We start from the raw sequence: 13,678 nt of genomic DNA on the forward strand, positions 1-13,678 counted from the left end.
TCTGTGTGCAGAAGGGTCCCATGTGGAAAGTGGGGATAATGGTACCACCTCCACTTGGAGGTCTGTTGTGAAGATAAGTTCATTAACATGTGTAAAGCACTCGTAGGCTATGATGTGAGCATAATAGAAAATCCCACAAGAGAATTGCCAGTTCTGTCTTCAGAGCAGAATTTGAATAGCATGCAGTAAATTAGGCCTGGAGCCACACACTTGACTGATCAGGATAAAAAGAAATATTGTATAGCCGCTTATTCAGTGAACACCATCCACCCTGAGCACTAAGTGAAACAGGGGTCCTGGGGAAAAATGTGTATGTGTGTTGTGTGTGTGAGGCCATCATTAGAAAAGTATCCTAACACCTTCACACAGGGAGCTAAATTTAAGGTTGCCTGGAAAACCTTAATTATGGCACTCCTAATATTGAGCACTTCCTTTGTTAAAAGAACGCTAAAGTTGCATAGCTCTTTATGTAGTAACCTAGAGGGGGCCTGGGCTACTATAGTAATAGGCTTAACTATAAGAACCCGAATATCTTATGTTTAAAATAATATTTGTATTTAAATTGTGCTTTTTATCACCAAGGCCATATCCATACCATCTTCCTTTTGTTCATGGGGATGCCACTGAGAAACAAGCCCCATCTGCTTGCTCCTTCTCTGTGCCTGCCCAATCTAAGCAATTAATCAGTGAGGCAGATTAGAGGGGCCCAATGTGTGTGAGGGGGCTTGCTTTTTTAGCAGCAGTCCAAAGCTTACCAAGGAGGCAGGCTAGCATTTGTCCTAAGGATACCAGCATCCTGAATTTGGTAACCACAATGGTCTGGTTCTAGTTTTATTTTTCATACACTAAAATGATGTTCCATGCAGCCTTTGCTCAATGGCCTTGTACCGTATCGCTCATACCAACCTCTTTATCATTTTTTTCCAGCTACTTCAGGAAAACAATTAACATTGTCCTGCAGTTCATTCCAGAGATGATATTTATCCTGTGTCTCTTTGGCTACCTGCTCTTCATGATTATATTCAAATGGTGCTACTACAATGTCCATATATCCCAGCATGCACCAAGCATTCTCATCCACTTCATCAATATGTTCCTGTTCAATTACAATGATCCTACAAACATCCCCTTATATACACATCAGGTATGGACTTCCTAATTTTAGTGAGTCACTGTAACCCAGCATAGCCAAGTGGTGCAATCTGCTATGCTATTTTACAAATTAGAGCAAACCTGAAATTGGTCCTACCCTTCAAGTAATTCCAGTCTGCCAAGAAGAGGTCTAAGAGCTGAATCCTTCCCCCTGTGTGGCGGATTACACGCAGGTTGACAAGGGTAGAATATGGTCCTGCATAGTGCCAACACTAGCTCTTCCTAAGGTGTAGCCCTGTCACCTTTTTGCTTTCTTAGAATAAACTCTTATCTCTAAGCAGGGGAATCCATCTGTGAAGGAGGAGGGAATGGGCAGACCTTGGGCCAGCCTGGTTGGGGAGGTCTGTTCTCTTGGTATTCTCCTAATTATGCTGGTATTGAGGAAACAGACCTAATTACAGAGCAGCCACAGGGGAGGGAGCTCATATTACCTTGCAAAACCTGTTCCCATCCTGACACCAATATGATACAAGGGGCTCTTACTTAGGATATACAAGACCTAAGCTCAAGTCCTTGCTCCAGTAAACTTAAAACAAAGTAGAACAGCTTCAACAGGGAGCTGTGATTGAGAAAGAGATTGAAAAAGACCTACCTCAGAACAGCCTAGTTGTGGGAGAAAAGCAAAGCAGGAAATTTGAACTGGAGTCACCCAGATACTCTGTGTGTGTGTGTGTGTGTGTGTGTGTGTGTGTGTGTGTTCATCATGTTCCTGACTACTCCAGGCTGAGTCTGTCTCTTTTTCACGCTGGCTTTAACCATAAATTTCATTTTTGAAAAATCAGCATTTTTCCAACAAAATTTATTACTGGATCTACCCTGCAGGGCTGGAAAACAGAAAGTGGTCATTTTAACCACCCAGGAACACAGGGAGAAGATCCATTAAATAAAAAAATGCCATTCTTATAGCATTATATTTTAGGATGCTAATGTCACTTATTGAGAAATGACAATATTTGAGATATCCCTTTAATAGGTGTGTTTGTCCCTTGTAGAAGGAAGTCCAAAGCTTTCTGGTCATATTTGCCTTGATTGCTATTCCATGGATGCTTCTGATTAAACCTTTTATTCTCCGAGCCAGTCACCTGAAAGCTCAGCGTATGGTAAGGGCACTAAATCTATCATCACATTAAGCACGGGTATAGTTGCAAGCATGTTGGTTTTCAGTACACTGGTGCCAAAGTTGACTGGTATTTTTCAGTAGCATTTGGTAAAGAGCTAACTCTGTTTTTCATTGAAGGAAATGTGAGTTCTACCAATGGAGGCAGATTTAGGCCAGCACTGAGCCATTTTGAAAGCAGTAGGCTATGTCCAAAGCTGTTAAAAGAAAGTACTTATGAATGCTTCAGTTTCTTGCCATGCTTCACATGAAAGGACTTAGATGGCTTGCTCCTTGTAAGCTGAGAGTAGAGCTAAAATTATGTTCCTGTCCTCTGAAGAGACTGTCTACACAGCTCGAGGAAAATACCTGATTTAAAGGTGTGACTAGCTATTTTCCAACAATGTTTTCTTCTCTCAGTGATAACAATTCCTATTATCTAGTGCAGTGGTTCTCAACCTTTTTTGTATCAGGCCCCTTTTGTAAACACTGATGGCCAGTACTGACCCAGTGACCCTTCCCCCTGACCCCAGCCCCGCAATGTCTGGGACATGGGGAGTGGGGGGAGGTGTGTGGGGAAGAGAGGGCCTCAAGCACCCTCTCGCAGGCTGGAGCTCTGCCAGTTTGCAAGGGAAAAGTCATGTTTCCCACACATTTTTCTCCTTTAAAGGAGAATCCATTTTAAAAGTTTGTTGAATCATTTTTTAAAGTTTGTTCACGGCCTTTTCATATATTCTTGTGACTCACTTTTGGGTCACGACCCATGGGTAGAGAAATGCTGATCCAGTAGAAGGCCCTTCTTTCCTGTGTATTATACACTTTATCCTAATCTTGCATGCAACTGGCAAAATTGCAATGTCCTAGTTGCTTATTTGTTCTGTTTTTTATGGCATGTGAAGGATTCTTATTTGCTTTTAACATTTTTCTTTTGTTTGTAGTTAGCTATGGAGAGGGGAATACCTTTTATATAGCACAAATGACTTCATTTAAAAGGAAAGAAGCTGGATGTGCTCTGTGACCTTTTCTAGTCCAGTAACTAAAGACCTTTAATGGAAAGCTGGGTCCCTAGGAGATGTGTGTAGAACAACATTTGTTCTGTAACTTCTTATTTTGTAATTCTTCTGGGACTTCAAGGAAGATTTTTATATTGTTGACTGCAGCTCCTGCTCTGTGCCAGGCAGCCAACAACATCTGATAGCTTTTCTCCCCCATCCTGTTTCAGCCAATGATTTTCATATGTCAGCTACCAGATCAAATCTTAGATTTGGCCAGATTTATACAGCTGCAGCAAAATGTGTTCTTTATGCTGACATTCAAGCCAACTTAAGATAAACAAGTATAATAGAGATTACTGATACAATGGAACAAAACACATTTATGAGGCTTTCCATACAAAACGTGTTGAAAGTAATAACGAATGCCAGAATATCTGTTAAAAGCTGCTGATTCAGTAATGTCTCAGGCTTTTTTTTTTTGTGCTATGAATTAAATTCAATACAGGACATTGTTGAAGCCAGGTGGTCTTTTGAAGCTATGATCTTTGAGTCATGGGTCAAGATATGTTCTATGTTAAAATGCCACTCACTTTGGGGATGCTGCACAAATAATGGTTGTGGAGAGAGGCTGAGACGGCCTTGAGACTTGTCATAGGCCATAGCCTCTGGATGTCTGAATTCTGCTTCCATCTTACAGAGTCTTATTGTATGACCTTGGGCAAGTCACTTATTCCCTCCAGCCCTGATTCCGCTCTTACCTAAACCAATCTAACTTCATGGACTTTGACTACCGTTGGTTAACACCAGTGTAACTGCAGGAGGGTGTCAGGCTTCACATGCCTCAGGTTCATTTCTTAAATGTGGACAGTATTCCAATGTGCAACATTGCAGTGGGCTTATGAGGCCTGAGTAACTGCATGTGTATTATACTGGGGCCCTTAGATAGAAGATGCCCTCAAAGTTGAAGGGTTTTCTTTTTTATTCTTGCTAGTGATTGTGATGAAAACACTCTGTTTCTCTAAAAAATGTCAGATTACTCCTGATATTTTTTATGTTGTAGGCTGGCTGTGTTATAATTGTGTAGTCATCCTTCTATACCTATATAAAACTATGTACCATATCAGTTTTTCTTTGATGAGTATTTCCCCTTCGGATCATTCAAGAAATTCAAATAATATAAACTGAGCCATTCTCTTTTGCTTTTGAAAGCTCCAGTCACCACCAATCTCAGAAGGCCCTGCTGGTGACAGTGAAGTGGAGATCACTGAACCCAACAACTCCAAGAAAGCTGGTCGTGAAAACCGTAGTAGTGGCCATGGGGGACACGATGATCATGAGGAAGAGGTAGAGAAATCAGGGCAGGATGGGTGGAGGGAAAGGGCAGCTCTCAGCTCTCAGTTACCCTTGGGAAGCGTTCCAACTGGAATGCAAATAATATTCTGTGTGGGCCAAATGGAGACTTTGAATTTGCCTGCAGGTTTTCTAGTAAGAGAAGAACCCTCTGAATCCTCAAACCTGTGCTTTGACTAAACCTGAGCCTAATCTTTTGGAGACTCGGGCAGGTCAAACTTCTTTTTCATTACTTTTCATTTACATGCTTTGCTGAATTTTTAGTGGGGAGTGCAAATGGCAAAAGACCATAGAACAAATAGTCTCATTTCCTGTAGGAAAGCTTGTTCTTTTGTGCCCTCTTGTCCAAGTAGGAAACATATACATTTAGATTTTTAGATTAAGCACCTGGGCTTAGGGGGTGCATGCCTGACCATAGAAATATAGGATTTGCCAGGATCTGGACACTTAGATTCAAGGCCCCCATAGGCCAGCATCCTGCCTTGGACAGGGCCAGCATCAGAGCCCCCTGCAGGCTGATTTGGGACCATATTCCCTATATGTAGCTGGAGATTGGTTTAAGCACCAAAGCATAAGCCTTCCAGTCCCCTTGAGGTTTTATCCATTGCTGCAGGAAAGCAGTTGCCATATTTCAAAAGGCACATGAGTTTTCCGTGTTAAAAGAATCTGAAATCTGGAGAGAAAAATGAAAACAACCAAAATTGCCAGTGTTGTTCTGACCTGAATAGACTGATCCAGCCCATACTGAAGTCAGCACAGAGGTTGAGTTCAGTAGATCTTTGAGCTTCTACACAAAGGCTAGGGACAGACATTCAAAAAGCCTGAGCCTGAATTGATTCAATTTTTGCAGGTAGTCTAATCTGGCTAGGCTGAACTGGTTTGTAACCATACAGACATCCGCTGGACTGAGGAAATTCAGGCACATGCCTGCAGTGGCTCAGGCTAGAAGCTGGGGGGTGCTAGAGCAGCCCTCCCTTGGCCTCTGAGTAGAGAGGGGTTCCCCCAGCCTTGATAACAGAGCATTTATCAGCACTGTTATCAGCATTTAGCACCCCAACAAAAAAAAGCCTCTTTCTTTAGTTCAAGCTCTTCTTAAACAACTTTTTCCAAGGAAGGAACAGAGGGACATTACCAGTTACCTACTGATTAGCTCCAAAAAAGCCCTAAGCTGACAGTGTCCTGTCTGCCTTTGTCCTGTCTGCTTTACACAGACACCTCTCAGCATTAGCTAGCATACCGCATACTGGATGTGGTCCATGCTGTGGGAGAGAGGAGGGACAGATCCCTACTTGAGCAGCAAATGGTGAGGGGGGGATGGGGCAGGAGGATGCCAGGAAGACCCTGCTGTGCCTACAAGTCTCTGCCAGAGCTCCAGCAAGGGAGGAGAGAGGAGAGGCCAGCCCAGCTCATAGTTTCATAGTTGGCAGGGTCAGAAGGGACCTGAGCAGATCATCAAGTCCGACCCCCTGCCATGGGCAGGAAAGAGTACTGGGGTCAAACGACCCCAGCAAGGTGTTTGTCTAGCCTCCTGTTAAAGACCCCCGGGTAGGAGCCAGCACCACTTCTCTTGGAAGTTGGTTCCAGATCCTAGCAGCCCTGACAGTGAAGTAGCGCCTCCTGATGTCTAGTCTGAATCTAGACTGTGGAGCAGAAATCCCAGCCCAGCCCAAAGAGCATGCTGGGGGACTCTGATTTAACTTAAACCAGGGAGGAGTTTGGAACAGACATTGCATAAGCCAGTTTGACCCAAATCAATTAAGTGTGATACTATATTCAACCAGGTTTATCTCAAATCAGTTTCAGCCATTTTCAGACTGGTTTGTGTGCACTGAATGTCTGTTCTGTTACAGGTTTAAACCAGGTTCTGATCACTTAAACTGGTTTATGTGTAATGTCTGTCCCTAGTCTCAGGGTTTGGACAAACAAAGGTGCATCACCATGAGTTAAAAGGGAATGGGAACTTGCCAGGCATCAACTTCTTTGTAGCAACTGTTTCATGTGCCTGTTCTTCCACAATAGTGATCTGATCCACAAGCTAAATAGTAGTAGGGCTCATTCAGGAGTTAGCTGCCCTGGTTATTTACCATCAGGTAAGAGTGGGCAAATCTTACTGCTACCCTTCCCCAGGTGCACTGTGTAGTGGTGGGCCAGCTTAGACATGCAGTGCACTAGGGGGTGGGGGTAGGTCATGGAGATGTGGTGCAGCGATGGCAGTGAGGGTGCCCATGGGGTATGTTGCTCAGAGGGAGTTGCAACTTGCTGTGGTGCAGCTCCCAGGATATGTGGCCCCTTCTTGGAAGTTGCACAGTCCCAGCCCAAAGCTAGGTAGCACTGATTTGGGTGGGTATTACATATCTCCCATACCCTTGTTGTGGGATAAAACTTGCCAAAAACTGATGCCAATTTGTGAACAGCTGTGAAAGAGTTAACACTGGACTGAACCCACCCCTTTGACTTCCTGGCAGGGGGAGAGAAGTTGGCAGCCATCTTTTAACAAAGTGTCTTTATCCTTCTGTGCTTTCACATAGTGAAGTTCTGGTAAAGAAAATCTGCTCCCCTGCTTAAGACATAAACCCCATTTTGGAGGGCTAATATTTTTGGGGGAAAGGTAGATGTAGTATGCTAGTGAATACAGCAAAGTGCGGGGAAGGCAAATACAGAGTGGTTGTTTAGCAGTTGCTTTTCACTGGAGTTTTTCTTCTTCCAAGTTTGGTGCCTGAGAAGATGGAACAAGCAGAACAGTTTACAGACCTGTCCTCTTGTCAAATAGCCACGTATTGCTCCTATCATCCTGAAGAAGGAGATTGGTGCACAATGTGTACTAACCTACAATGTATAGTGTATTACTGTTCCACTAGCCAGGCAGCCCAGAATGGAGGTGAGGCAGCTTCATTTTTGCATCATTTCAGTTCAATTTTGGAGACACATTTGTCCACCAAGCAATCCACACCATTGAATACTGCCTGGGCTGCATCTCCAATACGGCATCCTACCTCCGGCTTTGGGCACTAAGCTTGGCTCATGCACGTGAGTTATTGCTTCATGTTGTTCAGCTGTAACAATAATCAGTGTTCATTGCTGCTATGGGAAATGTGTCATTGTCATCGGAAATCTTTATTTTCACTGCAAATGAAAATGAAGCTTCTGCAAACTCAGAATCTGCTGTGGGATTTTCCACCTGGAAAGTTGAAGCAAACTATTCTGCATCAATACAAATTGGTATGATTTGAGAATTGTCAAACCTGATTGAATATTTTGTGGCTGTTTGACTTGTGTTCATACTAGCTGCTGAGAGGCTTCATGGAAGTTGTAGTTTGGGTGTCTCATGCCTTTGTTCTCTAATATAGTCCAAGCCCTCTGAATTTCCTGTGATGCACCGTAGTTTCCTCCTCTGGTAGCTTCATCATAATCCGTCATGGGAAATTGAGTCTAGCCCTAGAGATGGATGAGGGTAGTAAGGCAGGCAGGTTACAAGACCCATCACAGCAGCAGTTCAAGGGGACAGATCAATGTTAAAATGACCTGAAACATGACATTTTCCTTCAGTTTAACAAATCAAAATGACAAAGCTCATTTCAAGAATGTTGAAACCTTTAATTCTGACCTGAAATGGTCACACTGAACTAATTCAGAACTTTATATTTCATCGGGGAAAAAAATCACCATTGCAGTTTTTCTTGATTTAGGATGAAAACAGATGTTGAAATTTCAAGCTCTTCAGAAGGTCTGATTTTCAGCATCTCTGATTATCATTATAATCTATTTATTGAACGTGTGGCAGTACTGCCTGCTTCTGGGTATTGTGCAAACCTGGAACAAAAAAACAGTCCTTTCCCCACAGAGATTGCAGTGTAGAATGAGACAAATATAAAAAACAACCCCTTAATGCAAAGGTGCTTGATTTACCACAAGCTTCCAGGTGACCCTGGGCAAGTCACTTTGTCCCTCTGTGCCTCCTTTCTCCATCTGTCAGAGGAGAGAGGTGCACTTTTCTACCCATGCAGGGGGTGCTGAGGAGTAATGTATGAAAGACAATAAAGTGCTCAGGTACTCACCATAAAAGGAGTCATTGAAGTGCCTTGGATATATAGTTTCCTGGTGAGCACAGTTTCCCTGTCTACTGTAGACAGGACTCTTCACTCCAAGTCTGCTGCAACTTTGATATAACATTGTGCTGTAGGTTGGGTTTTGTGAGCTTGCTGATGGGGCCTAAGCTTGGTTTTACAATTAGATATATGATACGGAGCTTATCGCAGTCCCCAGGTAAACAGAACTAGTTCATTCATTTTCTAGGTGCTCATTCTCAATGTCTTCCATAAGAGGAAGTGGCCAGGCAGGACACATACAAAGGTCCTCAGCTAGCATAAAGCAGGCTATAAAGAGACATCACTAGATGAAGTGAATCAGCTCTGCTGGGATGCATCCTGGCCCCTGCTGGGCCCCTGCCACTCCTGGGAGCCAATCCTGCAGGACAACAGTTGGGGCAAGCATCTGCAAACTCAGGGGACCCCAGGGTTTCCCCATTTGCAGAGATGCACCCTGAGTCAGGATTGCTGGGCATGCCTCTGCAAATGGGGAAACTGGGCAGGCATTCCTGGGGCTTCAGAGGACCAGTCCTGTGCACCCCAGGAGCAGAAAGATGTCTGTTTGCTTTTGGTTGGTTATGCCATAAAAAGTTTCATGGCCCAAAGGTGACATCTGTTTGCAGCCTCAGTTTAGCTCTACTGACGCCAGTGGAGCTCTGGAGCTCTCATTTGCACCCATTTAAGTCTGGCTCTGTGCTCCTATGGAGAGCTGTAATGAATAATTATAGCCGTACCTGTCAGAGCCCCCCAGGGAAATCCAAGCAGCCTTTTTGCAGAAGCTTCCATGTCTTCCTATCACAGTGGTAGGAATTGATGGCAGTGTAGCTGCCTGGGTCCCTCCTGTCAGTCACATTCCAAGAGGAATCTAGTTGTCTTGAGCATTTTGCATTCATCTTTGTCACCAAAGTGTGTTCCCTTTTTTTTACATTGGGTGTTCCTGATCTCCAGCCAGTGTTAAGGTATCAGCTCTAAAGGACATCTTACCTTGTGCAAAAGATGGATTCTTTCTGGCTTCGATGTTGCATTCTCCAGTCTACCCATTAAGACGATGATTGATTGTTATCACAGTAGCTATTGAACTGTCCACAACTTTTGCTCAGTTCTTTTTCTTTCCTTTACTTGCACTGCAGAATTATCTGAGGTCCTCTGGACCATGGTGATGAGTGTGGGACTCAGGAGTAGCAGCTGGGGAGGACTTATTGTGGTCTTTGTCATCTTTGCGGTCTTCGCAGTTCTGACAGTAGCCATTCTGCTTGTCATGGAGGGTCTCTCTGCATTCCTGCATGCACTGCGCCTTCACTGGTAAGTTCTATAAAAGAAGATTCCCCAAATGCCTTTCTCATTGCAATTTCAGGGAGAAAAGGGTACCCATTTACTGCATAGAGGCCATGGAGATGGGGCCACCATAGATTTTGTTACAGAATGGTTTTTATTTATACCACTGTTTCTGTGCCTTGGGCCTATCCCAAATCATTGTGTACCATTAGTAGTTCTGAGTTTGACTGCTAGGTGCACAAGTCATGCACTATGCAGAAGTACCCACTTCTGATTAATTTGAGACCACCAAAGTCATATCAGTCAGGACCAAGTTCATATTTGTAAGCCAATTTCTGCAGGTAAAGGGCAACAGTGCCACTTTGACTTGGGTGATTAAGACATTTCTTTAAGATCTTATGATTGCAGCTTCACTCTGAATTCTAAGCACTGAAGGTATATCTGATATGCACTCAGGCCCTGTCCAGATGAATGTGGATGTTTGGTTCCCCTTGGACAACTAGTGGTGGTGCACCTTGTGCCTCAGCTGGTTGTCCCTGGGGAACGTCCATGCCATTCACACTCTGGCATGTGGCAGCTCACCCAAGGTTGAGGTAGGGGAGGCTGGGGCCAGCACTGGACTGGCCCCAGCAGCCTTACCTGGGGTCCTGGGGGCCTTCTGGGACTACAGCAGCAGTGAACCTGTCACTCAGAGCCTGACTGGTAGCCATAGCATGGCTCTGTCTGGCCAGGCTCCGGTTTTGAGCAGCATACACTGCCCCCATGTGCACCGCTCCTCTTTCTCTTTTTGCACAAGTTTTTTTGACCCCTGGATACCCAGGGGTCACCCCCGCGCTGCTCCCTTGCAGTGTGGCGAGCGGCTGAACATGTGGTATGTAGTGCCACAGACACGTCTCTGGCACCACATACCGCATGGCCATGTTTGTCTGGATGTGGCCTCACCATTGTATAAGTCTGTATAAACCTTCTACTACCTCACTCGGGTACTAATAGAAGTCTAACCATGGTAGCATGGAAGTCAGCACAGAATACAAAACCCGTCTGAGAAACTGGGGAAGTTAGTCGGTTGGGTAGTAAATGCAGACTGATCTCTACACTGCACAGCTAAACTGCCAGCAGAACCTGAGCTAACTAGTTTAAAAGATAGTTCAGATATGTTTATACTGCCCTGCAGTGTAGACATACCCTAGTAGTGATGTATAAAGTAAAACCAACTGGAGGAAAAAGCTCCCCCAAACCAACCTTGGAGGGCATTTTTAAATGTTGTTGCTGGGTACTTCCTATCTTGTGACAGTCCATCACTAACCATATAATGCTGTCAACAAGACGCGGTTGAAAGGCTTGGAGTCACTTGATACTGTCTGGACACTGGGAAGCTGAAAAGTCTGTTATCTCAGACTGTTGTACTGTACAGTGGAGGGAACTTGGCCACATCTGACAGTAGCATACCTAGGGGAGGGTGAGAGGGGCACCAGCCCCACTCGCTGACTTTAACAAAGGCACCAAAATCATCCCCCATGCCCATGGAGTTCATGCCCCACAGCAAGAGCAGTCCCACAGTGTTGCTCTTGCAGCTATGGCAGCTGGGGCATGGACACTACACTGCTGCTGCTGCTCACAGGAGACGAGGGCAGAGCGTGTATGGCCGTGGTAGCAGCAGCTGGGAACTGGGTAAAACTCTTATGCCCAGCCCCTGCCCCTTCTCAGAGCCTGCAGCACTCCCCCCACCAGCTGTCCCCCAGGGTTTCCCCAGGGTGCAGACCCTGTTTATTATATCAGTGCTCCCTGATGGTTATTAAAGATCTCGTAGTTGTTAAGTGTGTGTGTGGTGGGGAGGGGGGCGACTTTCCCTTGCTTTCCAGATACTGCCGATTGTGCCTGTTAAAAGCACTTCAGACTGACTTGTGGAAGGTCCTATACAGCTGGGTAGTACTTGTGAAGTCACGCTGCAGCTTCAGCATTTGTCTTTTTCAAGCACCTGCCTTTCTTCCTCCTCCCAGCAGGCAAGGGAGATGGAAATGTATTATGCTGAGAGTTCTTCTTTCTCTTCTAAGTTGTTAATGGCATGATGGCTGGCTGTGTCCACTTCCATTATGCACCCCCGCCCTGGAAAATCCCAGCTTGACTGCTGACCTAGAACATATCCACATCCCAATGCTTCAGAGATCACTAGAAACTCATATGAGTTTCTGACTCCCAGCCTTGAGTCGTGTGTCCAGGTCCTGGTCTCCCTAGTATTGCTGTTTCTACTTCCCTGCTTGATTTTTAGAATGGTCCTTTCTCCTTCTCCATCCCCCCCCCCCACACATTATACTGTGTAAGTTCATTACTGTGCCAATTTAACTGCTCTCTGTGTTGATTTTTCCTCATTAGGGTGGAATTCCAGAACAAGTTTTACGTGGGGGCAGGCTATAAGTTTTCTCCTTTCTCCTTCAATGATATCATAAATGGAACCGAAGAATAAAGGCAGAATAAAGAACTGAAGAATAAAGGCAACTCAGCACACACAGATTTTGAATTCCCCAGATCCTTCATTTTACATTTTCTTAATGTTATTACCATGTTGAATGCTGAATTCTCTTAAATGTGAATTTCATAGTAATTGGAATGGTTATCCAAGTCAGTGCCGAGTACCTAACCCTACCGGTTTTTTGAAGTCACCTCTCTCCTGTTTGCTTAAAGATAGAGGAATTGTGATATTTTGAAATGAATAAATTATTCATAATGAGCTCACATGTGCTCTTTCCCTTTCTCTGTCCTGCCTTGTGATGCATACTTTTCCAAAGAAAATGTATTGATTTAGGCTTAGCCCCAAGGGTGATCAGGTGTCATTTACATGCGATTAAACTGCTTGCCAGATTTCACTTCGGTTAGCACACCAACTATACAAACATGATTCAAAACAACTGAGAAGAATGCAGTATCACAAACCTATATTTATGTAGGCACTTTACTACAACAAACCCGTTATTATCGGATTTGTTCCAGAGTTTATAACTGCTGGACTTCAGACTTTCTCATACATTGTCACTTTAGAAGAGTGTTAAGTCTGTCATTTAAATAATAGCACAGTCCAGCTGCAGACTCGTAACCACTTTTTTCTTTCATTGTTGACTTGTTTTCCTACGGAAAATCCACTCATAAAATGGTGACTTCTGTTTTAATTTTAAAATAGATTGTTCAAGTAGACTATGCAAAGAATGCTAATGCATAATGAACAAGGAGAACAGATGCATTAATACAGAAAAGCAGTTAGCTGTGTTCCTCTGAAACTAGGCATAGAGCAGGGCAGAGCAGGATGACACCTTGTAATATCTTAAGCCTCTGTCAGATGTTAAAAAGAAGGCTTGATGGGATCTGGTGCAGGATCCCAACAATTGTGCCCTCTGTCCTGCCACACATGTATGGCAGGAGTCGTGATTGTGGGATCCAGCATTGATCCCATTACACCATATTGCTGGCTCAGGAGGAGCCTGGGGTCAAGATTGTGGGGCTCACCCTTCACCTCTGTAGCTGAGAAGCCCATCAGCTGACAGAGCTCCCAGCCACGGGAGTGCATGGTATCTCCCCGCAGCTGGAAGCTCGGTCACTGCTGGGGCTGTCAGCTGTAGGTGCACACCCTATGCTCCTCCCACGAGGAGCCCTGTCAGTGATCAGAGCTTCCAGCTGTAGGGGGGCACCTTGTGCATTCATGGCTGGGAGCTCCATCCGCTGCCTGAGGTTCA

General features: G+C 44.6%; 1 protein-coding gene across 2 annotated transcripts in view; it reads left to right on the forward strand.

Annotated features, from left to right (window-relative positions):
• The window catches only part of ATP6V0A4 (ATPase H+ transporting V0 subunit a4), a 58,058-nt gene extending 45,372 nt beyond the window's left edge, over nucleotides 1–12,686 (forward strand). Inside the window, exons 16-21 of one of the 2 annotated variants that reach the window (XM_090043263.1) lie at nucleotides 928–1,144; nucleotides 2,145–2,252; nucleotides 4,453–4,587; nucleotides 7,503–7,620; nucleotides 9,809–9,980; nucleotides 12,327–12,686. In XM_090043263.1, coding sequence (XP_089899389.1) covers nucleotides 928–1,144; nucleotides 2,145–2,252; nucleotides 4,453–4,587; nucleotides 7,503–7,620; nucleotides 9,809–9,980; nucleotides 12,327–12,417 — 841 coding nt within the window. In that variant the 3' untranslated portion in view covers nucleotides 12,418–12,686. Of the gene's footprint in view, nucleotides 1–927; nucleotides 1,145–2,144; nucleotides 2,253–4,452; nucleotides 4,588–7,301; nucleotides 7,621–9,808; nucleotides 9,981–12,326 lie in introns of those variants that run through there. The other variant, XR_016441845.1, reaches the window with a different exon arrangement.
• Nucleotides 12,687–13,678: the final 992 nt, after the last annotated feature.

The sequence above is a fragment of the Crocodylus siamensis genome, chromosome 4 (genome assembly GCF_052110815.1).
Source record: "Crocodylus siamensis isolate JL-2025a chromosome 4, ASM5211081v1, whole genome shotgun sequence".
Taxonomy (NCBI): Eukaryota; Metazoa; Chordata; order Crocodylia; family Crocodylidae; genus Crocodylus; species Crocodylus siamensis.